At 43.5% G+C, this 25,201-nt stretch overlaps 2 protein-coding genes across 3 annotated transcripts in view; one reads left to right on the forward strand and one right to left on the reverse strand.

Moving 5' to 3' along the window:
* The window catches only part of TRMT6 (tRNA methyltransferase 6 non-catalytic subunit), a 54,490-nt gene extending 41,345 nt beyond the window's left edge, over window positions 1-13,145 (reverse strand). The window contains exons 1-2 of the mRNA XM_056567822.1: window positions 13,015-13,145; window positions 622-746 (exon numbers count right to left, since the gene is read on the reverse strand). Of these exons, the coding sequence (XP_056423797.1) occupies window positions 622-746; window positions 13,015-13,121 (232 nt within the window). The 5' untranslated portion in view covers window positions 13,122-13,145. The remainder of the gene's footprint in view (window positions 1-621; window positions 747-13,014) is intronic.
* Window positions 13,146-13,326: 181 nt separating this feature from the next.
* Window positions 13,327-25,201, forward strand: part of MCM8 (minichromosome maintenance 8 homologous recombination repair factor) — a 46,739-nt gene continuing 34,864 nt past the window's right edge. Inside the window, exons 1-3 of one of the 2 annotated variants that reach the window (XM_056567820.1) lie at window positions 13,327-13,467; window positions 16,453-16,645; window positions 20,943-21,035. In XM_056567820.1, the coding sequence (XP_056423795.1) occupies window positions 16,486-16,645; window positions 20,943-21,035 (253 nt within the window). In that variant the 5' untranslated portion in view covers window positions 13,327-13,467; window positions 16,453-16,485. Of the gene's footprint in view, window positions 13,468-13,493; window positions 13,510-16,452; window positions 16,646-20,942; window positions 21,036-25,201 lie in introns of those variants that run through there. The other variant, XM_056567821.1, reaches the window with a different exon arrangement.

A 25,201-nucleotide genomic window follows, 5' to 3' on the forward strand; every position in this document is an offset into this window, starting at 1 on the left:
CCAATTATTCTTGCTATTTGTCCCTCATGCATATAACAGTATGTTAAACGTTATACAGACATCCTTAGCCAGGAGATCTTCCTTCTTCTTCCTCCCTTTGATCCATCTAATCCAACAGTGATCACATTAATTGAAAAGCTGTTTGTGGTATATATATATATACACATACACACACACACACACACACACACACACATACACACACTTTAGTGAAGTTACTTCAGTAAATGAAAGGGGCAATAGGAATGTGAATGACAGACACCTCCAGAAATGCTCCTGGACCAATATACTCCAACTAGAGATGAGCGATGTTACAGTGATTCGTATCGTCACAAACTTCTCGGCTCGGCAGTTGCTGACTTTAGCCTGCATAAATTAGTTCAGCTTTCAGGTGCTCCGGTGGAGACTCTCTCCTAGGACCGTATCCACCTTTTCCAGCCCACCCGAGCACCTGAAATCTGAACTAATTTATGCAGGCTAAAGTCAGCAACTGCCGAGCAGAGAAGTTTGGGAGGAATCGAATTACTGGAAGTTCGCTCATCTCGAACGCCAACTTTTCTGATCTATTTTCTAGCCCAGTTAGAACTGTCTAGACCATTTACACTAAAGAAAAAAACATACCTGCTGATGGGACCACATTACTCTTTGTCTGAAGATTTCCACCTCCAGTTATCTCAAACATTGTGCCATAGTTTTTACCAATGGCGTTATCCAGGTATATCCATTGTTTTTCAAATATTACTTTCCTGTGGGGGAAAAAATAAGGTGTCACATTGGTAAATTTATCTGATTTAGGGTTTGTTCACATGCACAGTATCCTGTACGTACTTAATACTGCAGAGTTCAATGTAAACTAAATGATTGAATAATGAATATAGCTTCAGATCCTGAACATCATGTGAGATATTGGGCTGGGAAAGGGTGGCATTGGGCTCTCCACTGACTGGCAGCTGAGGGATCCGTACATTTCTCTGATCTTATTGGTATGCACAAAAATTGCGATCAGACAACAAACAAGCCTTTTCTCGTTCCTTTGCTGATCACTGGCCCTTTCATACAATAGTTCCAACAAATGCTCAGTTGTCTGATAATTGGGTGTATAAAGGGGTTTTAGAAGGTGAGGGAGTAACAACAAAAAAAAAAACATGAAGTCGAAATTCACTTGGTTGAGAAGGGGTTAAATAATCTGCTGCTTACATCTTAGTGCCAGATACTACAGGACACCTTTAGAGGTGCCCTGGAGTCCAAGGCTTGATGGGTCAGGGCTGTTTTGGCAACATGAGGGGAGTCTACATAATATAATGTATAGCTGGTCGGTGCATCTACCACATCTGGCCCCCAGTGTAAGATCTCCGACGCCATGGTCATGTTTGACGATTCATCCCACTGTGACATACATGTCCTTTGTCTTAAGGGGTTAATTTACAGTCACCCAGCAAAAAAAAAAAAAAAAGAATGGCATAAATAATGATAAATTTAAGGTAATGAGATTAAAGTCACATCAGCTGGAGACACTATAAGCAGCCCATGGCCTAATAATACTGCTTGCGGTGTCACTTATTGAATACTGCAGGGACATATGTCATCCCGGAGGCAGATGTCATCTGGAGGAGGTTTGTAGAAAAGGTCTGTTCTCCTGGCGGATTAGTCAGTGACATCAGGATTCTATAATAGTCACATGCCTCCAGGCTGAGGATCTACACAATTACATGCAGATGAATGAGCAGCCGTACAGTATGTGGCAGATTATAAAATGCTAATTTAGCTCAATTAACCTTATAAACATAAGTCTGGACCAAAAGAGGTAAAATCTGGTGCAGAGTAAAATTCCTCCCGCCCTGCACATGTAAGTGTGGGAGTGGGTGGGAGATCTGTCTTTTCCTATGCATTATGATGTGAATTAAGCCCCTGAAAGGGATATTCTCTATTCACAGGATGAGCCATAAATATCTGATCGATGCAGGTCCCACATCCCCTGATCCCCGTCCTGCCTGGTGAGGTAGCCTGCCAGTATGCGCAAAGTGGATGAAAGTTTAGAGGGGGTACGCCGCTGCCCCTGCATTCGGAACACATTTTGTTCCGAACACTGGGTGCAGGCGGCAGGAATCGTAACGTCATGACCACGCCCCCTCAATGCAAGTCTATGGAAGGGGGCGTGACGGCCGCCACACCCCCTTCCATAGATTTGTATTGAGGTGGCGTTGCGCGACGTCATGGCCCCCGCCGCCCGCACCCAGCATTCTAAACGAATGCCGGGTGCTGGTCATAGATCGTGGAGGTCCTAGCTGCGGACTATCATTTGGATAGGGGATAAGATGTCTAGGGGCAGAGTACCCCTTTAAGGGTATGGTGTGACATAGCGCTTACACAGCGTATTTCACGCTGAACAAAATCAGCTGCACTATGGGAAATGCGCTGCGTATTCTCAGATCAGCTTACGCACAGGGCTACCAGGCGGCACCCATGTATGTTCAGTGAGGTTTGGAGGCAGGCCACGGGGCGGGAATAGAGCTGCAGTATGGATTTTTAGATCTACAACCAGTCGATCAATCGAAATAATAATCGGGCAACTAATCAATTATGAAAATAATCGTAAGTTGCAGCCCTAATCATAATCTAAACCTACTGTAAAATAACTAAAGAAAATCACCGTCCCGATCCTCTGGCAGTCCAGTGGGGAGGTTTCCTGGTCCCCTACTGGTCTCTGTTCACCAGTCTTCAGTGACAGTCACCAATGGCAGGCAGGTAGAGGTAGAAAGAGAGATTGGTGGAGGACCAAGGAGGCCTCCCCATTGGAGCACAGGGGGTACGGAGATCTGCACAGATATTGCATGATTTGGTGCAGTCTTGTGATATAAGAGGATCCCAGGAGTGATACATGGTGTAATCTAAACTTCTGACGTATCTGGACAACATGTCAAAAGTTATTTTTGGTGACAGGAACACATCAAACTTCGAGTGGGATATCCAGCATGCTCTGCTTAAAAATATCTAACAATCATATTACCATATTCATGTGGTAACTAGCAGAATGTACCATAACTGGTTGTTGTAATAAAAAGGCACAAAGTCATCTACCAAAAAACTGGGATATATGTACTAATAAAATAAATAAAACCTAACCTTTATTAGATATGCAAAAAGAGGTAAAGAAATAATGAGTGTTCTGCATAAATAAAAAACACCGGTCTGCAAACCAATCCAGCAGTTGCCTAAAAATCCAGTACCTGTGAATGCGGGACAGGGTCCTATACAGTAAATACGTTACTGAGAGTGGCCTTTCCTAAGACCAAAAAGTCCCATATAAAGTACTGACAGTGGGGGACATGTATCAAAGATTTTACCCCTGTTTTGTGTGTATTTTTTTGCGCAAAATTTTGCGCAAGCCCTTTTTTTGCGCACGTTTTGGTAGAGCATGTCCTCCAGATGTGGCTGAATCAGGGTACCTTGGAGCTGCATATATAGTACACATGGATTTATTACCTGCGTACTTTTCCTTTGCACCAAAAATTTTGACGCAAGTGCGTCTTTTTCCCCATAAATATAAGCCAACTTTAACTGCACGTAGCAATCCTTTCTATTTCTGAAGGAAAGTTCTACTAAGGAACCAGCAGAATGTTATCACTTTCCTATCTCAATTCTTCATTTGGTTTGCTTTATATTGCTTTTTACTCCTTGGTTATTCCAAAGCACTTTTATAATAATTTGCATATAGAATATTTGTTACAGTTCAGTTATTCATTAGATCACTTGTATATTGGTATTTTATGATCCAACAATTTAATACATTTACATAGGAAATGTTTGATAACTTATCATTGAACAAGATCCGTCACATTAGAATAGCTTTGTAATCCACTTAACACTGTAGATCATTCTCCTTTTATTTTTAAAATTTACTGCTTTCCGTTATACTTTTCCCCAGCGCCCGGTAAGATGGTGGCTATCACTGATAGCCAGCCATCTTACCATGTGACCATCTGGGCATGCTGGGAGTTGTAGTTTTGCAACATCTGGAGGGCCACAGTTTGGAGACCACTGTATAATGGTCTCCAATCTGTGCTCTTCCAGATGTTCCAAAATTACAAATCTCAGCATGCCCACTCTGTCGAGGCATGCTGGGAGTTGTAGTTCTGTAACATCTGGAAGACCACAGATTGGAGACCATTATACAGTGGTCTACAAACTGTGGACCTCCAGCTGTTGCAAAACTACAACTCCCAGCATGCCCAGACTGCCCAAGCATGCTGGGAGTTGTAGTTTGTCAACATCTGACCCTTCAGATATTGCCGAAATACAACTTCCAGCATGCCTGGCCATGCTGGGAATTATAGTTTTGCAACAGCTGGAGGCACACTAGTTGGGAAACATTGTTCGTTTCCTAACTCTTTTTCCCAACCCGTGTGCCTCCAAACTATAACGCCCAGCATGCACTGACAGACCATTCATGCTGGGAATTGAAGTTGTGCAACAGCTGGAGGCACACTGGTTTGGAAACACTAAGTTAAGTAAAAAACTTTCAAGTGTTTTGCAACCAGTGTGCCTTCAGCTGTTGCATAACTACAACCCTCAGCATGCACGGACTGCCAAAGGGCATGCTGGGAGTTGTAGCAGTATGCCTCCAGCTGTTGCATAACTACATGTTCCAGCATGTCCTTCTGCTGTCACTGCATGCTGAGATTTGAAGCTTTTGCAACAGCTAAAGGCACACTGGTTGCGAAACACTGAGTCTGTTTCCGTGTTTCGCAACCAGTGTGCCTCCAGCTGTTGCAAGACGACAACTCCCAGCATGCACGGACAGCCAAAGGGCATGCTCAGAGTTGTAGTTTTGCAACAGCTGGATGTCCCCCCCCCCCCCCCCAATGTGAATGGACAGGGTACACTCACATTGGCGGAGGTTTACAGGGAGTGCTGCAAGATTGAGATGCAGCAAACTCGCTGTCAACCCCCGCCCATGTGACTGTACCCTAAAAACACTACACTTAAATAAAATAAGTAAAAAACACTATATATACACATACCGCTACACAGCCCCCCTCCCCTCCCCAAAAATTATGAACAACGTCTGGTAACGCACTGTTTCCAAAATGGAGCCTCCAGCTGTTGCAAAACAACAACTCCCAGTATTGCAGGACAGACATTGACTGTCCAGGCATGTTGGGAGTTTTGCCACAGCTGGAGGCACCCTGTTTGGGAAACACTGGCATAGAATACCCCTATGTCCACCCCTATGCAAAACCCTAATTTAGGCCTCAAATGCGCATGGCGCTCTCTCACTTCGGAGCCCTGTCGTATTTCAAGGCAACATTTTAGGGTCACATATGGGGTATCGCCGTACTCGGGAGAAATTGCCTTACAGATTTTGGGGGACTTTTTCTCCTTTTACCCATTATGAAAAGGAACAGTTGGAGTCTACACCAGTATGTTAGTTTATAAAAATAAAATTATTTACACTGACATGCAGGTGTTGCCGCATACTTTACATTTTCACAAGAGGTAAATGGGAAAAAAGATCCCCATTTTTTGGGACACAATTTAGCCTGAGTACGGAGATACCACATATGTGGGCGCAAAGTGCTCTGCGGGCGCACAACAAGGGCCATAAGGGAGAGTGCACCATGTACATTTGAGGTGATTTGCACAGGGGTGTCACAGATGTTAAATGAAGAATAAGGACATTGGTATAATTGATGTGTTATAATTGGGTGCAAAAAGTGGTATTATTGTGAGATTAAAACTCTACATAATGAAGAAAAAAATTCTAAAACTAATAACGAGGACAAAACTTACTGTTTAGGTGCAGATCCACTGCAGACAAAGCTCCTACTAAATAGAGCTGCGGTGTAAATTTATGCTCTGTGGAGAAATCTAAATTTAAACGCAATTCAAGAAAGTAGCTGCGCAAGAATGATAAATTTAACGCAGCTGCGCCAAATTTACACAACAGGCAGAGGGGTAAAAAACTTCTATTATACACTGGAAATGATACATGTCCCCCAGTGACCTTATCTGGGACAAACGATGCAGTGGTATGTACTGTCCCTATTAAGTCCTATATGGCCCTATAGGGGTAAATAGAGGAGGACCCCCAAGTCTGGCCCTATTGTATCCTCTCTCTTAACTGTTTGACACGTGGCTGGGTCACTCGCCCTAGAAAGGACGGCCCTCGTGTCTCTGGTGCCTGACCCTACTATGCACAGCCCCTACCTACATTTAGAAGTGTAAAATTGTGCAAAATGTAGCCAAATAAAGTTCTCACAATATCGTAAGGTGCATGATGAGGAATGAGCAGGGACAAAAACACATAAGTAAATTAAAATGCAGTGATCCCTCAACTTACAATGGCCTCAACATACAATAGTTTCATTCTGGACCATTGTTACTTGAAACCAGACTCAACATACAATGCTATGGAATCAGCGAAACGTGTCAATTGCCGGAAGAACCGACCATTCAGAATGGACATTTCACTGGTAAAGCCCGTGTATTCCTAAAGTGCATGCACTGACTGGTGTCTGGTAGCGCCCCCTACAGTACAGGGAGGTATTACATGTTCTGTACTCTTTACCTGTACCAGGGTTAGCTGCCCATTTGGACACCAGGTGAGGGCGGCTCCATTTTCCATTTTTTTTTTTGAACATTGTGTGTTCTGTACAGGACCCTGAAGAAGCTCCTTTCCTCTACACAGACCAGTGTTTCCCAAAGAGGGTGCCTCCAGCTGTTGCAAAACTACAACTCCCAGCATGCCCGGACAGCCGAAGGCTGTCCGGGCATGCTGGAAGTTGTAGTTTTGCAACAGCTGGAGGCACCCTGGTTGGGAAATACTGAAACACTGAAATCCCAGCAGATCTTTCTTACTTTTATATGTAAGGATTTGCTTTATCTATATTAGTTATCTACTTATTTATCTTTAATCCTCACTCTTTCCTATTTTTTGGATGATATTTTGGTGGCTTCAGAACCAATTACCAGGTTTCCATAGAGTTATGGTCTCAACATACAATGGTTTCAACATACAATGGTCGTCCTGGAACCAATTAATATTGTAACTTGAGGGACCACTGTAACAGGTACTGGTTAGTTAGGCGTATATACGGTACTATGTACAAGCCATATATAAATAAATGGAATCGTAATGTGTTTTTGTCCCTGCTCATTCCTCATCATGCACCTTACAATATTGTCAGCACTTTATTTGGCTACATTTTGCACAATTTTACACTTCTAAATGTAGGTAGGGGCTGTGCATAGTAGGGTCAGGCACCAGAGACACGAGGGTCGTCCTTTCTTGGGCGAGTGACCCAGCCACGTGTCAAACAGTTAAGGGAGAGGATACAATAGGGCCAGACTTGGGGGTCCTCCTCTATTTACCCCTATAGGGCCATATAGGACTTAATAGAGACAGTACATACCACTGCATCGTTTGTCCCAGATAAGGTCAGTACTTTATACAGGACTTTTTGGTGTTAGGAAAGGCCACTCTCAGTAACTTATTTACTGTATAGGACCCTGTCCCACATTCACAGGTACTGGATTCTGTATCTATACAGTAGGCAACTGCTGGATTGGTTTTGCAGACCGTTGTTTTTTATTTATGCAGAAAACACTCATTATTTTTTTACCTCTTATTGCATGTCTAATAAAGGTTAGGTTTTATTTATTTTATTAGTACATCCCAGTGTTTTGGTAGATATATATTGGATGGTGGGATTATTGTCAATTTTCACAACTAAGGAATTGACTTTAACCCCTTCAGGACGGAGCCCATTTTGGCCTTAAGGACCGGAGCGTTTTTTGCACATCTGACCACTGTCACTTTAAACATTAATAACTCTGGAATGCTTTTAGTTATCATTCTGATTCCGAGATTGTTTTTTCGTGACATATTCTACTTTAACATAGTGGTAAATTTTTGTCGATACTTGCATCCTTTCTTGGTGAAAAATCCGTAAATTTGATGAAAAATTAGAAAATTTTGCATTTTTCTAACTTTGAAGCTCTCTGCTTGTAAGGAAAATGGATATTACGAATACATTTTTTTTTGGTTCACATACACAATATGTCTACTTTATGTTTGCATCATAAAATTTACGTGTTTTTACTTTTGGAAGACACCAGAGGGCTTCAACGGTCAGCAGCAATTTTCCGATTTTTCACAAAATTTTCAAACTCAGTATTTTTCAGGGACCAGTTCAGGTTTGAAGTGGATTTGAAGGGTCTTCATATTAGAAATACCCCATAAATGACCCCATTATAAAAACTACACCCCCCAAAGTATTCAAAATGACATTCAGTCAGCGTTTTAACCCTTTAGGTGTTTCACACGAATAGCAGCAAAGTGAAGGAGAAAATTCACAATCTTCATTTTTTACACTCACATGTTCTTGTAGACCCAATTTTTGAATTTTTACAAGGGGTAAAAGGACAAAATTTTTACTTGTATTTGTAGCCCAATTTCTCTCGAGTAAGCACATACCTCATATGTCTATGTTAATTGTTCGGCGGGCGCAGTAGAGGGCTCAGAAGGGAAGGAGCGACAAGGGGATTTTGGAGAGTACATTTTTCTGAAATGTTTTTTTGGGGGCATGTTACCTTTAGGAAGCCCTTATGGTGCCAGAACAGCAAAAAAAAAAAACACATGGCATACCATTTTGGAAACTAGACCCCTCGGGGAATGTAAAATGGGATAAAGTGAACCTTAATACCCCACAGGTGTTTCACGACTTTTGCAAATGTAAAAAAAAATAAAAATTTTTTACCTAAAATGCTTGTTTTCCCAAAAAAAATTTATTTTTAAAAAGGGTAATAGCAGAAAATACCCCCCAAAATTTGAAGCCCAATTTCTCCTGATTCAGAAAACACCCCATATGGGGGTGAAAAGTGCTCTGCTGGTGCACTACAGGTCTCGGAAGAGAAGGAGTCACATTTGGCTTTTTAAACGCAAATTTTTCTCTGGGGGCATGCCGCATTTAGGAAGCCCCTATGGTGCCAGGACAGCAAAAAAAACCCCACATGGCATACCATTTTGGAAACTAGACCCCTCGGGGAACGTAACAAGGGGTTAAGTGAACCTTTATACCCCACAGGTGTTTCACGACTTTTGCATATGTAAAAAAAAATTTTTTTTTTACCTAAAATGCTTGTTTTCCCAAAAAATTTACATTTTTAAAAAGGGTAAAAGCAGAAAATACCCCCCAAAATTTGTAACACAATTTCTCCCGAGTACGGCAATACCCCATATGTGACCCTAAACTGTTGCCTTGAAATACGACATGGCTCCAAAGTGAGAGCGCCATGCGCATTTGAGGCCTAAATTAGGGATTGCATAGGGGTGGACATAGGGGTATTCTACGCCAGTGATTCCCAAACAGGGTGCCTCCAGCTGTTGCAAAACTCCGAGCATGCCTGGACAGTCAACGGCTGTCCGACAATACTGGGAGTTGTTTTGCAACAGCTGGAGGCTCCGTTCTGGAAACAGTGGCGTACCAGACGTTTTTCATTTTTATTGGGGAGGGGAGGGGGGCTGTGTAGGGGTATGTGTATATGTAGTGTTTTTTACTTTTTATTTTATTTTTTGTGGTAGTGTAGTGTAGTGTTTTTAGGGTACAGTCACACGGGCGGGGGTTCACAGTAGTTTCTCGCTGGCAATTTGAGCTGCAGCAGAAAGTTTGCGGCAGCTCAAATTTGCAGCCAGATACTTACTGTAATCCTCCGCCCATGTGAGTGTACCCTGTACGTTCACATTGGGGGGGACATCCAGCTGTTGCATAACTACAACTCCCAGCATGCCCGTTGGCTGTCGGTGACTGCTGAGAGTTGCAGTTTTGCAACAACTGTAGGCACACTGGTTATGTATCACTGAGTTTGTGACCTAACTCAGTGTTTCACAACCAGTGTGCCTCCAGCTGTTGCAAAACTACAACTCCCAGCATGTACGGTGCATGGTGTACGGTGACTGCTGAGAGTTGTAGTTTGCAACAGCTGGAGGCACACCGGTCGTGAAACACTGAGTTAGGTAAAAAAAAACTGAGTTTCACAACCAGTGTGCCTTCAGCTGTTGCAAAACTACAACTCTCAGCAGTCACCGACAGCCAACGGGCATGCTGGGAGTTGTAGTTATGCAACCAGCAGATGCACCACTACAACTCCCAGCATGCACTTTAGCTGTTTGTGCAAGCTGGGAGTTGTAGTTATACAACAGCTGAAGGTACACTTTTCCATAGAAAGAATGTGCCTCCAGCTGTTGCAAAACCATAAGTCCCAGCATGCCCATAAGGGAATGCTGGGAGTTGTGGTGGTCTGCCTCCTGCTGTTGCATAACTACAGCTCCCAGCATGCCCTTTTTGCATGCTGGGAGCTGTTGCTAAGCAACAGCAGGAGGCTGTCACTCACCTCCAACGATCCAGACGCTGCAGGTCAGTCCCTCGTCGTCTCCGCCGCCGCAGCTGCTCCTGGGGCCCCGATCCCAACAGGGGCGCCGGGGATCGGGGTCCCCAGCACCCGGGGTGCACGTCCCGCACCCGCTCACGTCCTCCGGAAGAGGGGCAGAGCGGGTGCGGGAGTGACACCCGCAGCAGGCGCCCTGATTGGTCGGCCGGTAATCCGGCCGACGAATCAGGGCGATCGTGAGGTGGCACCAGTGCCACCTCACCCCTGCAGGCTCTGGCTGTTCGGGGCCGTCAGAGACGGCCCCGAACAGCCAGTAATTCCGGGTCATCGGGTCACTGGAGACCCGATTGACCCGGAATCGCCGCAGATCGCTGGACATAATGACCCCCCTGGGCGATATGCCGGGATGCCTGCTGAACGATTTCAGCAGGCATCCGGCTCCGGTCCCCAACCGGCTAGCGGTGGGGGCCGGAATTCCCACGGGCGTATGGATACGCCCTCGGTCCTTAAGGACTCGGGATTCAGGGCGTATCCATACGCCCTATGTCCTGAAGAGGTTAAATTGTACCTGTCGCCAACAAAAACTTTTTATATAATGTAGATAATACCATTATATGTACGGTATATTTGTAATATACATTGATTAAAAAATATGTATATTTTTGGGTGAAACAATGCTGTCTTTGCAGCTATTGCCAGTTTGTGTCTCTGTGAGGAGTCCAAATACAGGAAGTGAGGGCAGGACAAGCAGGACTCTGTGCAGACTCCTGGATTGTCAATCATCCTGCTGTGTGAGCCGGGGGCATGTCATAGAGCCTCAGTGTACAGAGCCCTGCTTCTCCATCCTCACTTCCTGTATTTGGTCTCCTCATAGAGACACACAAACAATAGCTGTAGGGACAAAAATATACACATTTTTTAACCAATATATATTACAAATATACATATAATGGCATTTTCCACATTATATATAAAGTTTTTGTTGACGACAGGAACACTAAGCATTTTTAAAGGCACAAAGTCATGACCAGGGTACTGTGATAGAGAACTTGGCCACTTCCCAGAGGAGTCATCAGAACATGGACAAGCAGGGCCCTGAGGCTCTAGGACATGCTCCCGGCTCACAGAGCAGGGTAATTGAGAAGACAAGCGCCTGCACAGAGCCCTGCTTGTCCATCCACCCAGGCAGTAGCTGCAGGGAAGTTTTGGCAAATGACAGATACACTAAGTCATACTTACCTCTCAAATCCCCCGTTTGCTGCAGCTCCCTCCTTCTTCTTGGTTCCAGTGACACGCTGTCCCAAAAAACTGCCCACTCAGCCACTGACCTAGACAGGACACCACTGTGGCCAGTGATTGGCTGATCAGGGCAGTTACTTTTGGGAAACCAAGTTGCTGGAACCAAAAAACAGAAGGGACCTGGAACTTTGGGTAGGGGGGAGTGTCAGAAGGGGGTGAATTTTATCTTTTTTTAAACACAATCCCTGGCTACATAACAACGTTATATACAAATGTTGTATAAACAGCTAATCCCGAATGTTTTTACTGTTTTATAGATAGTTCCTATTACGGCTTTTGGGGGGTGAACTCTACCTGATGTAACAGACTGACAAATACACGTGTGTGACTATGTTCTACAGCAGTGGTCTCCAATCTGTGGACCTCCAGATTTTTGCAAAACTACAACTCCCAGCATGCCTTGGACAGCCAACGGCTGTCTGAGCATGCTGGGAGTTGTAGTTTTGCAACATCTGGAGGTCCACAGGTTGAAGACCACTGTTCTACAGCACTGTTCTCCAACCGTGCTGGGAGGTGTAGTTTTACAAGAGCTGGAGACACACTCTTTGAAAAAAAAGATTCCCAGGTTGGCGAATACTGCCCTAGATCAGGGTTTCCCCAACCAGTGTGTCTCCAGCTGCTACAAAACTACAACTCCCAGCATGCCCGGTCAGTCTTTAGCTAAAGGCACACTGCTTGAGAAACACTGCTCAACTGCTCCCATGATTCTGATGACAGGAATAATGCTGCATGACATCAAAGGTGTCAGCATATGAGGAACATCAGCGGTACCGGAACCCATGTGTATCTGCATCAGCGGTACCGGAACCCATGTGTATCTGCATCAGCGGTACCGGAACCCATGTGTATCTGCATCAGCGGTACCGGAACACATGTGTATCTACATCAGCGGTACCGGAACACATGTGTATCTACATCAGCGGTACCGGAACCCATGTGTATCTGCATCAGCTGTACCGGAACCCATGTGTATCTGCATCAGCGGTACCGGACCACATGTGTATCTACATCAGCGGTACCGGAACCCATGTGTATCTACATCAGCGGTACCGGAACCCATGTGTATCTACATCAGCGTTACCGGAACACATCTTTATCTACATCAGCGGTACCGGAACACATCTTTATCTACATCAGCGGTACCAGAACCCATGTGTATCTACATCAGCGTTACCGGAACACATCTTTATCTACATCAGCGGTACCGGACCACATGTGTATCTACATCAGGGGTACCGGAACACATGTGTATCTACATCAGCGGTACCGGAACACATGTGTATCTACATCAGCGGTACCGGAACACATCTGTATCTGGCAACTCACTTCCTCCTCTGCACTTGGACCGCTTTGAAGACATCCTCCCTCTTCAGCACCACATGGTCACCCTCGCCGATGAGCGGCCCCCCGCAGGCTGGCACCGGCACCGCCATCCCTCCTACCCAACAGCAGCGATCAGCCAGCACAACCCACGTGTGACACACACAATACTTCCGGGTTCTGCCGCAACAGACCAGACCAATCGATGACAGAACGCATCGAGCACACAGCTTCTTCTCGAGCGCACGTCCTTAGGATTACCGATTTGATCGATCGCTAAAATTGTCTATTACTGATAATGGACCCCAAAAACCGCACAGCAGTAACTGGACGGCGGTATTAAGAACAGAGATAAAGTAAAAAAAAGAAAAGATTAAGAGAAGGTCGTGTTGCCATGGTGACCAAGGCCGCACCCGGAAGTGACATAGTAAAGGCGCTAAACTAGAAGTGGAGAAGTTGGTGAGTAGTGAGAGACTGTGCGGGTGTCTTATCCATGCTTCTGTAAGTGTTTGGGATTTGTTCTAAAATAGGATAGGTTCCTCAGTAAGTGTAAGGCTGTGTTCAGACGCTGCAGAAATGTTTGCGACAGGAAATTGGTGCTATAAATGTGACTGGAGCGGAATTATCAGTGTCTGCAGCAAATCTGCAGCATGTGAACATAGGCTTAGTATTAAAGGTTCTGAAAGCTTCCAAAAACCTAATGACGTATCATAGGGCAATGTCCCCTCATCTTCCCTTAGGGTTGGCACCTTTTTGGCCAGAAATACCTGCCAATCTAATTTGCATACTTATTTATATATGCGTGACATCACATTGATCCCTCCCCTTTGCCATAATCATACCAGTTAACCCCCACCCCGCCATATTCTTATACAGTAGAATCTCCCAATAGCTGACACTCGCGGGGAATAAAAGTGTCCACTATCGAGAGATGTCCCTTATTGGGAAAAAGGCTCAAAGACCTTTCTGAACACTGTCCTGTACTCATTCCAGAGCGTAATTACCTATAAGACCTGATAAAAAGCAATATTACTGTAGTAGCTCCCAGTGCCGTTTAATCACTATCCCCCCTCCTTTATTTCAACCCCCTTTATACCCTGTGCCACCCCTTTACCCCCTGTGCCACATAATTTCCCCTTGATCCCCCTGTGCCATTTCATCCCCCCATTATTACCCTCTATGTAAATTCATCACCCCCCTCTATGAAGTGGCACATATGGGTTGGATCAAGAGGAAATGATGTGGCACAGGGTGTAATGAAGGGGGTGGATGATTTGACACAGGGGGAATAAAGTGGAAGGTGGGGGGTGAATGATGTGGCCGGTGGATGTACAGAAGCAGGAGACCATTGTTTAAACATCAGTCTTCTGCTTCTGTGCTGGGGGTGCAGCGGGGGCTGGAGTCTCTTACTGGAGTATTGGCTGGCACATAAGCCTGGTTGTCCCCTATTGGGAGTGTTTTGTCCCCTATTGGGTGTGTTCGCGTCCATTATTGGGAATGTCTGTTATTCGGAGAATGCAAATACATTGTCTTATGGGACTCTGCTGGGGAATTAAAAAACTGTCCGCTAAGGGAGATTTTACTGTACTAATTTTTATTGATCCATGTGCCATAACCATTCCAATTGATTCATCCCCCCTTTCCACTGATCCCCTTGTGCCATGACCATTCATATTGATTTATCCCCCCCTCCCACCGATCCCCCTGTGCCATAACCATTTAACCATTTCAATTGATTCCCCCCCCCTGTGCCATAACTAGAGATGAGAGAATTTACAGCAAATTCGATTCGTCACAAACTTCTCGGCTCGGCAGTTGATGACTTTTCCTGCATAAATTAGTTCAGCTTTCAGGTGCTCCGGTGGGCTGGAAAAGGTGGATACAGTCCTAGAAAAGAGTCTCCTAGGACTGTATCCACCTTTCCAGCCCACCGGAGCACCTGAAAGCTGAACTAATTTATGCAGGAAAAGCCATCAACTGCCGAGCCGAGAAGTTCGTGACGAATCAAATTTACTGTAAGTTCACGCATCTCTAGCTATAACCATTTAACCATTTCAATTGATCCCCCCCCCCCTGTGCCATAACCATTTAACCATTTCAATTGATTCCCCCCCCTGTGCCATAACCATTTAACCATTTCAATCTATTTCCCCCCCTGTGCCATACTCTTTTGCAGGGCAGCAGGGCTAAGGGTGCATCATTTGATTCTGTCCACAGTGGCTGGGGGCTCTTTCCTAAATGATACCGGATTTAGCACATTTTTTTTCTACAAAATTACCGCCAAAGGCATTAAAATACCGTCTGGGTGGCAACCCTATCTTTCCCTGTGTGTCACAAATATAACTGTCCCCTCATCTCCCCTTTTTGTGTCAGTTATAACTGATCCCCACGCTGATCCCCTGTTCTGCCTCGGAGCTCCTGGGTCACATGACCACCGCAGTGAATCAGCAGCCTTGGCGCGATGCTCTGTACTGATATGTAGCGTTTCTTTCTGCGGACGCTGGAATCAGAATTTCCACTGCAGAATCATCTGGCAATTGCTTTTTAATTGCGGTTATTGATTACAACGCCAGGAATGGATGTGAAAAGAGAAGAAATCGCTGTGTTCCCTTTACAAGTGTCCTCCATTTATGATCATTACTGGCTTTGTATTTAATAATTACAAACCTGAATGTGTGAACACACCCTGAAGGCGTCCTCTCCTGACACAATATTCTTCAGAATACTTACATACATTTTAAATGAATAAACATTTTTTTTTTTAACTAAGAAGCTAAATAAGAAGCTAACTTCAGCATCATTAAAATGCTTTTTATCGCTAGCAAATTTTTATGCTTGCTATATAAAGAGATTTCAGCCATACTATGGCACCCCGGGGCTGACAATGTTTGGCCTTATTCAGGGTCAGCAGCAAAATCTGCAATAGGCCACTTTCACACAAACATATTCAGCTTCTGTATTACGTGCACATTTAGCAAACTGCAATATGGAGCTGATGTTTATCTGTTGGGCTGTTCACATGAGTGTAGGAAATATGTGTGTTTTGAAAATACTGATTATTTCATCTGTTTTTTGGATTAAATATGCCCATTAAAGTCTATGGAGAGGGATTAAAATGTATACGTTTCAGATCTGTGTTATAGACACATGTCTATAGGCTTGTGTGAAACAGACCATAAATCATATTGGAATATATCTTAAAAGGGACAGTCCAGACAGGGGGTGTTTTTATATGTGGCCCATGCTGCATTGGAAAATAACAAAGCAGTAGCGTGCTTGACTCCTTGGACCGCAGTGGACCGTCCCACACTTTAGACCTTTATTATCAGAAAAGAGTTAATGGAAAGAGTGTCTATTTCTTCTCCTGTTGAAACGTGACAATCCATCTTGTATTCAGGTTGGTTCTGTTCATTTATTTTACTTCTGTTTATTTTTAAAATTCAGTTTCGTTTTGTGCACCCAACATAACGTTATGGAATGAGTCAGGGCTGGAGAGGTGGATCACGAGGATGGAGAGGTGGTGGTGGAGGAGGAAATCAATACTCGGGAGGATGGAGAGGCCGCCCCTGGAAGCAAAGGGGCAATGGAAGGGGCCAAAGTGGAAACTGGAACAAAAATCCTGCTACCAACCCGACAGGTAAGTCTTCAGTTTTTCCCTCCTTACCTTTTCTAACGCTTTCAATTCTCCATTCCCTGAGCCATAGAAAGGTTTGTTTTTACAGGAACAATTTACTTTCTAAAGGCTACTTTCATTTTACCATAAAATCTGCATTGATCGGTCAGACCAGTACTCTGCTAGTATAGCCAAACTAAGGCAGACAACTGTCCGTCATAGTGGCTGATCGGCACCCTGCGGTCGCTTTTCAGGGGTGGTGATCCGACACTCGCTGTGCACTTCATTTGGCCTATCAAATGCAGCAATCGCATGGAGTGTACGCTGTGTCCCACAGATGCCATGTTATCGATGTGGGGCTGAGTTTGTTTGGAGACCCTAGTGCAAGCTAAGCCTTTGGCTATTATAGAAATAAGCTGCTGGCCATAGGTGGGGATGACATAACCTTTCACTTTCTGCCGCATTAAAGGGGTTATCCAGGAATAAAAAACACAGCTACTTTCTTTCAAAACCACTCCCCGTCTGTCTCCAGGTTGGGTGTGGTTCTGCAGATCAGTTTCATTGAAGTGAATGAGGCTTTGTGTTCCAAAAAGAAAAGAATTTCCTCTGTAGTATTCAGCAGCTAATAAGTAGTGGAAGGATTAAGATTTTTTTAATAGAAGTAATTTACAAATCTGTTTAACTTTCTGGCACCAGTTGATTAAAAAAAAAAAAGTTTTCCACTGGAGTACCCCTTTACCATCAAATGGTTTCAGTTGTCTTGTGTCTTCCTCCACATAGCACACAACCTTTAGGTTTGGTTGACGCCATACTTATCTTTTATTAAAGGGGTATTCCATGAAAAAAAATCGTCATATCAACTGGCTCCATAAAGTTAAACAGATTTAGTAAATTACTTAAAAAAAAAAAATCTCATCCCACCAGTAGTTATCATCTGCTGAAGTTGAGTTGTTCTTTTCTGTCTGACAACAGAGGTGTCAGCAGAGAGATCTGTTGTCAGACAGAAAAGAACAACTCAACTTCAGCAGCTGATAACTACTGGTAGGATTAAGATTTTTTAAAAGAAGTACAGTGACCCCCCTGACTTATGATGGCCCCGACATATGATCATTTCAACATATGATGGCCTCTCAGAGCCCATCGTATGTTGAAGGCAGCATCGACATATGATGCTGCTGTGTGTCGGGGCCATCATACAAACAGCTATCTGACAGCGCTGACAACTTCAGCAACTGACAGATAGTTGTTTAATGTCCCCGTGTGCCCCGTTCTGCCTCCTGTTACTCACATGCTGTCCTGCTAACTCATACAGGCTTCCACTGTAAGCCCCCCCCCCCCCCCCCCCCCCCCAGTGCAGCTATAGCCAATAGCCTGCAGCATCTTGCTGCAGGCATCCAATGAGCTGCTGGCTGCCCTCCCCTTCCTTTCCTATAGAGCTGTAGTCGGCAGGATCGTAATGGAGGACATTCTGTCCCCCTGAAGGTATTTAAAGAACTGTACAGTACTGTATGCGATGTCACACATCACATACAATACATATACACACTATACACCCCATACATCAATGTTTCCCTATCAGTGTGCCTCCAGCTGTTGCAAAACTATATCTCCCAGCATGCCCAGACAGTCAATGGCTGTACATGCATGCTGGGAGTTGTAATTGTGCAACAGCTGGAGGCACCCTGGTTTGTTAAACACTCCCCATACACTACACATACAATGGTCATCCCAGAACCAATTAGCAGTTTCCCATAGAGATATGTATTCAACATACAATGGTTCCGAGGCCCCAGAGCCAATTACCATTTTTACATAGACATATGTACTCGACATATTATGGTTTCAACATATGATGGTTCTCCTGGAACCAATTAATATCATATGTTGAGGGACCACTGTAATTTACAAATCTGTTTAACTTTTTGGAGCCAGTTGATATGAAAAAAAAAGTTATTTAATGGAATACCCCTTTAAGCCCTCTTTGTGGAGTATCCTTTACCTATTCTCAGTCTTTGCAGTAGCTTTTGGTGTCCCCTATGATTAATTTGGTCCTGCATTTTCCTACTTGCTACTCTCCTTGGTTATCTATCTTGATAATATGGTTACTCTTGTTGCTTCCCTGTAATAGTCCATATTATGGCTATAGCATTCACACAGTCAGGTCCCATTGAACTGAAATACCTTCTTTAAAAGTGTTTTCCAACCAGTGTGTCTCCAGCTGTTGCAAAACTACAACTTCCAACAAGCTAGGACAGCCTTTGGCTGTCCGGGCTTGTTGGAAGTTGTAGTTTTGCAACAGCTGGAGGCACACTGGTTGGAAAACACTACTCTATGGTGTCCTATAATTTTACAGAATTCTAATTCTGATGAACTTAACTTGTTGTCTGCCTTTCTAGCACATTTTTACTTGTATCTCTATGTACCTTTTGGATGTACACAATGGGGGATATTCACTGTCTGTGGTGCTTTGGTCCGCCATTGCACAATTATTTTGCGCAATTTACAATGTTAATCGGTCGACCAAAATTTACAATGAGGGATAAGCCTTGTAATAAATTACAGCTAATTGTAAAGTGTGTTCTTGTTTGGTGCACAAGACTGCGCACCTGGGGTGCATGCTACACTTTCCAAGGAGAGGGCTATGGGCTACAAACAAGCCAAACTGGTGAGATTATTTAGCCATTTTATGGGAAAGAGCCTTGGAAAATGGAGATGTGGTGAAGCTCTAGGCTCAAGTTTGAAAACCACTACAGCACCTATGGCTCCAACCAGTGAGAACATGTGACCAAACGCACATATTGAATTTGGAGACGAATCTTCCTTTTAACCCCCTTTTAGATTGAGGTAAACCCCCCTACCATCAGCTAATTGTCGACCTCATTGATGTCCTGTCTTGGTTGGCATTAGGCTGAGCTGCTATGGGACGTATTAGGCCCCAGCACCAGGAAGAAAACTGATGCCGAGGCTTAATTAGTCACTATACTGATCATCACTGCGGCTGGCGATTGGCTGACCATCAGTGTGACGCATTGACCACCAGCAACTATGAAAGGACTGCACTGGAGGACTGGAGCGGCCATACCGGGGCACCACAGGAGCGGCGGCCGGTGAGTCCAGTTTGTTGTTTTATATGCAGGCTGCCCCGGGATGATGGTTAAAAAAAAGTACTACTCTAGCGTTCCCCGTATCCAGCACATACTTAATGCGCAGAATTTGAAGCTGCAGATTTTTATGCTGCAGAGTTCAATGTAAACTAAATGACTGAACACAGCTTCAAATCCTGCGCCTCAAATATGAGCAGGATACTGTACGTGTGAATTATTCCTCAAGGTAAACGTTCCGCACTTAGGTACAGGTAGTCAGGGGTGGTGTGGGATTTGGGAAACTTTCCAAAAAAGTCCAGCGCCAAAAGACTCTCCATGTAAACCACTTTCACTTTGCCCAGAAAACACAAATGGCACGTGCGCCTGCCAAAAGTCACTTAAAGGGGTATTCCAGGAAAAAACTTTTTTTTTTTTATATCAACTGGCTCCACAAAGTTAAACAGATTTGTAAATTACTTCTATTAAAAAAGCTTAATCCTTTCAGTACTTATGAGCTTCTGAAGTTAAGGTTGTTCTTTTCTGTCTAAGTGCTCTCTGATGACATGTGTCTCGGGAACCGCCCAGTTTAGAAGCAAATCCCCATAGCAAACCTCTGCTAAACTGGGCGGTTCCCGAAAGAGGTGTCATCAGAGAGCACTTAGACAGAAAAGAACAACCTTAACTTCAGAAGCTCATAAGTACTGAAAGGATTACGATTTTTTAATAAAAGTAATTTACAAATCTGTTTCTCTTTCTGGAGCCAGTTGATATATATAAAAAAAAAAGTTTTTTCCTGGATAACCCCTTTAATAAATGCATCTAAACTGGCCATATTTGCACAATGTTGACTGGCGCAAATGCTCTACTAAGTGTCCTATTGTTTGTACCCTTTATATTTTGTTTTATATAAAATAGAAAAGAAGTGTCAATTAGAGATGAGCGAACTTACAGTAAATTCGATTCGTCACAAACTTCTCGGCTCGGCAGTTGATGACTTTTCCTGCGTAAATTAGTTAAGCCTTCAGGTGCTCCGGTGGGCTGGAAAAGGTGGATACGGTCCTAGGAAAGAGTCTCCAGCCCACCGCAGCACCTGAAAGCTGAACTAATTTACGCAGGATAAGTCATCAACTGCCGAGCCGAGAAGTTCGTGACGAATCGAATTTACTGTAAGTTCGCTCATCTCTAGTGTCAATCTATAGTACAATTCTGCAATTTTTTATTTTTTATTTTTTTTTTAGGTTATTGCGGTGCCCCTATCAGGCCTCGATTAACCCAGACTACGCTGGATAAGTACATTCCGTACAAAGGTTGGAAGCTTTACTTCTCTGAAGGTACAGTGTCCAGCACGGAGAGATGGAGAATGGATTACACCGCTGATACTGTGTGCGCTATGATCAGTCATCCTCTGTATGCTTCATCCTATACCCCTCCTGCCTGAACGTTTTTCATCTCGTGCTCATGATTACTGGTGTCAGAAGTCAGGGCAATGACACCATCTCTCCCTGAACCATATCAAATGCATCTGCTACTTAGCTGTCAAAGGGGACCTACCTATCTGACATGAAAAGATTCCATTAACCGCAGTGTATCCCTCTGTATTATCGGCCCACTTCTTTGTATTGAGGCTGAAGTGTGCGGTGTAGAGCTGAATACACATGAGCTGATTAGGTTCAATGGCCGCCCAATTGTCTCTGTGATGTCCTCGTAATGGAGGGAATGTGGACATGTTAAGAATACAGTATATGCATCACAGCCTTGTCTTTACTTATCTTTCTTATTGCCTCCAGTTATTAGTTTTATAATCCACCTTTATTATCGGCTATCATTTAGGCTGAATTCACACTGAACATTACTGCATGAAAGGTTTTTTATATGCATAAAATGCTGCAGGCCAGATTTTACATTCAAGTCTTTATTTCAGTGTTTCCAAACCAATATACTTCCTGCTGTTGGAAAACTACAACTCCCAGCATGCCCGGACAGCCTTCGGCTGTCCGGGCATGCTGGGAGTTGTAGTTTTGCCACAGCTGGAGGCACACAGGTTAGGAAACACTGCTATAGTGAAATATCAAATACACTGCTTGTGGCATTTTTGTGATGTTTTGCCACCAGCGACCTTAAAGGGGTACTTCAGTGGATTTTTTTTTTTTTAACCCCTTAAGGACCGGGGTTTTTTCCGTTTTTGCATTTTCGTTTTTTGCTCCTTGCCTTTAAAAAATCCTAACTCTTTCAATTTTGCACCCAAAAATCCATATGATGGCTTATTTTTTGCGCCACCAATTCTACTTTGTAATGCCGTCAGTCATTTTGCCCAAAAATCTATGGTGAAACGGAAAAAAAAATCATTGTGCGACAAAATTGAAAAAAAAAGGTGCTTTGTAACTTTTGGGGGCTTCCGTTTCTACGTAGTACATTTTTCGGTAAAAATGACACCTTATCTTTATTCTGTAGGTCCATACGATTAAAATGATACCCTACTTATATAGGTTTGATTTTGTCGGACTTCTGGAAAAAATCATAACTACATGCAGGAAAATTAATACGTTTAAAATTGTCATCTTCTGACCCCTATAACTTTTTTATTTTTCCGTGTATGGGGCGGTATGAGGGCTCATTTTTTGCGCCGTGATCTGAAGTTTTTAAAGGTACAATTTTTGCATTGATAGGACTTATTGATCGCTTTTTATTCATTTTTAAATGATATAAAAAGTGACCAAAAATGCACTATTTTGGACTTTGGAATTTTTTTGCGCGCACGCCATTGACCGAGCGGTTTAATTAATGATATATTTTTATAATTCGGACATTTCCGCACGCGGTGATACCATATATGTTTATTTTTATTTACACTGTGTTTTTTTTTATGGGAAAAGGGGGGTGATTCAAACTTTTAATAGGGAAGGAGTTAAATGATCTTTATTCACTTTTTTTTTCCACTTTTTTTTTTGCAGTGTTATAGGTCCCATAGGGACCTATAACACTGCACACACTGATCTCTTATACTGATCATTGTTATCCCATAGGGACCTATAACACTGCACACACTGATCTCTTATACTGATCATTGTTATCCCATAGGGACCTATAACACTGCACACACTGATCTCTTATACTGATCATTGTTATCCCATAGGGACCTATAACACTGCACACACTGTTCTTTTACATTGATCACTGGTTTCTCATAGGAAACCAGTGATCGACGATTCTGCCGCACGACTGCTCATGCCTGGATCTCAGGCACTGAGCAGTCATTCGGCAATCGGACAGCGAGGAGGCAGGTAGGGGCCCTCCCGCTGTCCTGTCAGCCGTTCGGGATGCCGCGTTTAGCCGGGGCTATCCCGAACAGCCCGACTGAGCTAGCCGGCAACTTTCACTTTCGCTTTTAGCTGCGCGGCTCAGCTCTGAGCCCGCGGCTAAAGGGTTAATAGCGCGCGGCGCCGCGATCGGTGCTGTGTAACCCCGCGTTATAACTGTGTAACCCCGCGTTATATCAGGAGAGCAGGACCAAGGACGTATCGGTACGTCCTTGGTCCTTAAGGGGTTAAGGACGGAGCCCATTTTCACCTCTAGGACGAAGCCCTTTTTTGCAAATCTGACCACTGTCACTTTAAACATTAATAACTCTGGAATGCTTTTAGTTATCAATCTGATTCTGAGATTGTTTTTTCGTGACATATTCTACTTTAACATAGTGGTAAATTTTTGTGGTAACTTGCATCCTTTCTTGGTGAAAAATCCTAAAATTTGATGAAAAAATTAAAAATTTAGCATTTTTCTAACTTTGAAGCTCTCTGCTTGTAAGGAAAATGGATATTCCAAATAATTTTTTTTTTGGATTCACATATACAATATGTCTACTTTATGTTTGCATCATAAAATTGATGAGTTTTTACTTTTGGAAGACACCAGAGGGCTTCAAAGTTCAGCAGCAATTTTCCAATTTTTCACAAAGTTTTCAAACTCGCAATTTTTCAGGGACCAGTTCAGGTTTGAAGTGGATTTGAAGGGTCTTCATATTAGAAATACCCCATAAATGACCCCATTATAAAAACTGCACCCCTCAAAGTACTCAAAATGACATTCAGTAAATGTTTTAACCCTTTAGGTGTTTCACAGGAAAAGCAGCAAAGTGAAGGAGAATATTCAAAATCTTCATTTTTTACACTCGCATGTTCTTGTAGACCCAATTTTTGAATTTTTACAAGGGGTAAAAGGAGAAAATGTATACTTATATTTGTAGCCCAATTTCTCTCGAGTAAGCACATACCTCATATGTCTATGTAAATTGTTCGGCGGGCGCAGTAGAGGGCTCAGAAGCGAAGGAGCAACAAGGGGATTTTAGAGAGTACGTTTTTCTGAAATGATTTTTGGGGGCATGTCGCATTTAGGAAGCCCCTATGGTGCCAAAACAGCAAAAAAAAAACACATGGCATACCATTTTGGAAACTAGACCCCTTGAGGAACATAACAAGGAATAAAGTGAGCCTTAATACCCCACAGGTGTTTCACGACTTTTGCATATGTAAAAAATAAATAAAAAAAATTTCACTAAAATGTTGGTTTTCCCCCAAATTTCACATTTTTTAAATGGTTAATAGCAGAAAATACCCCCCAAAATTTGTAACCCCATCTCTTCTGAGTATGGAGGTACCCTATAAGTGGACCTGAAGTGCACTGCGAACGAACTACAATGCTCAGAAGAGAAGGATTCATATTTGGCTTTTTGAGAGCAAATTTTGCTCGGGGGGCATGTGGCATTTAGGAAGCCCCTATGGTGCCAGAGCAGCAAAAAAAAAAAAACACATGGCATACCATTTTGGAAACTAGACCCCTTGAGGAACGTAACAAGGAATAAAGTGAGCCTTAATACCCCACAGGTGTTTCACGACTTTTGCATATGTGAAAAAAAAAAAAAAATGTCACTAAAATGTGGGTTTCCCCCCAAATTTCACATTTTTGCAAGGGTTAATAGCAGAAAAGACCCCCCAAAATTTGTAACCCCATCTCTTCTGAGTATGGAGGTACCCCATAAGTGGACCTGAAGTGCACTGCGGGCGAACTACAATGCTCAGAAGGGAAGGCGTCATATTTGGCTTTTTGAGAGCAAATTTTGCTCGGGGGGCATGTCGCATTTAGGAAGCCACTATGGTGCCAGAACAGCAAAATAACCCCCACATGGCATACCATTTTGGAAACTAGACCCCTCACAGAATGTAATGAGGGGTACAGTGAGCATTTACCCCCCACTGGTGTCTGACAGATCTTTGGAACAGTGGGCTGTGCAAAATTTTTCATTTTCACGGACCACTGTTTCAAAGATCCGTCAGACACCTGTGGGGTGTAAATTCTCACTGCACCCCTTATTACATTCCGTGAGGGGTGTAGTTTTCAAAATGGGGTCACATGTGGGTGTGTTTTTTTTTTTTGCGTTTGTCAGAACCGCTGTAACAATCAGCCACCTCTGTGCAAATCACCTCAAATGTACATGGCGCAC

This window comes from Hyla sarda, chromosome 3 (genome assembly GCF_029499605.1).
Source record: "Hyla sarda isolate aHylSar1 chromosome 3, aHylSar1.hap1, whole genome shotgun sequence".
NCBI classification, from domain to species: domain Eukaryota; kingdom Metazoa; phylum Chordata; class Amphibia; order Anura; family Hylidae; genus Hyla; species Hyla sarda.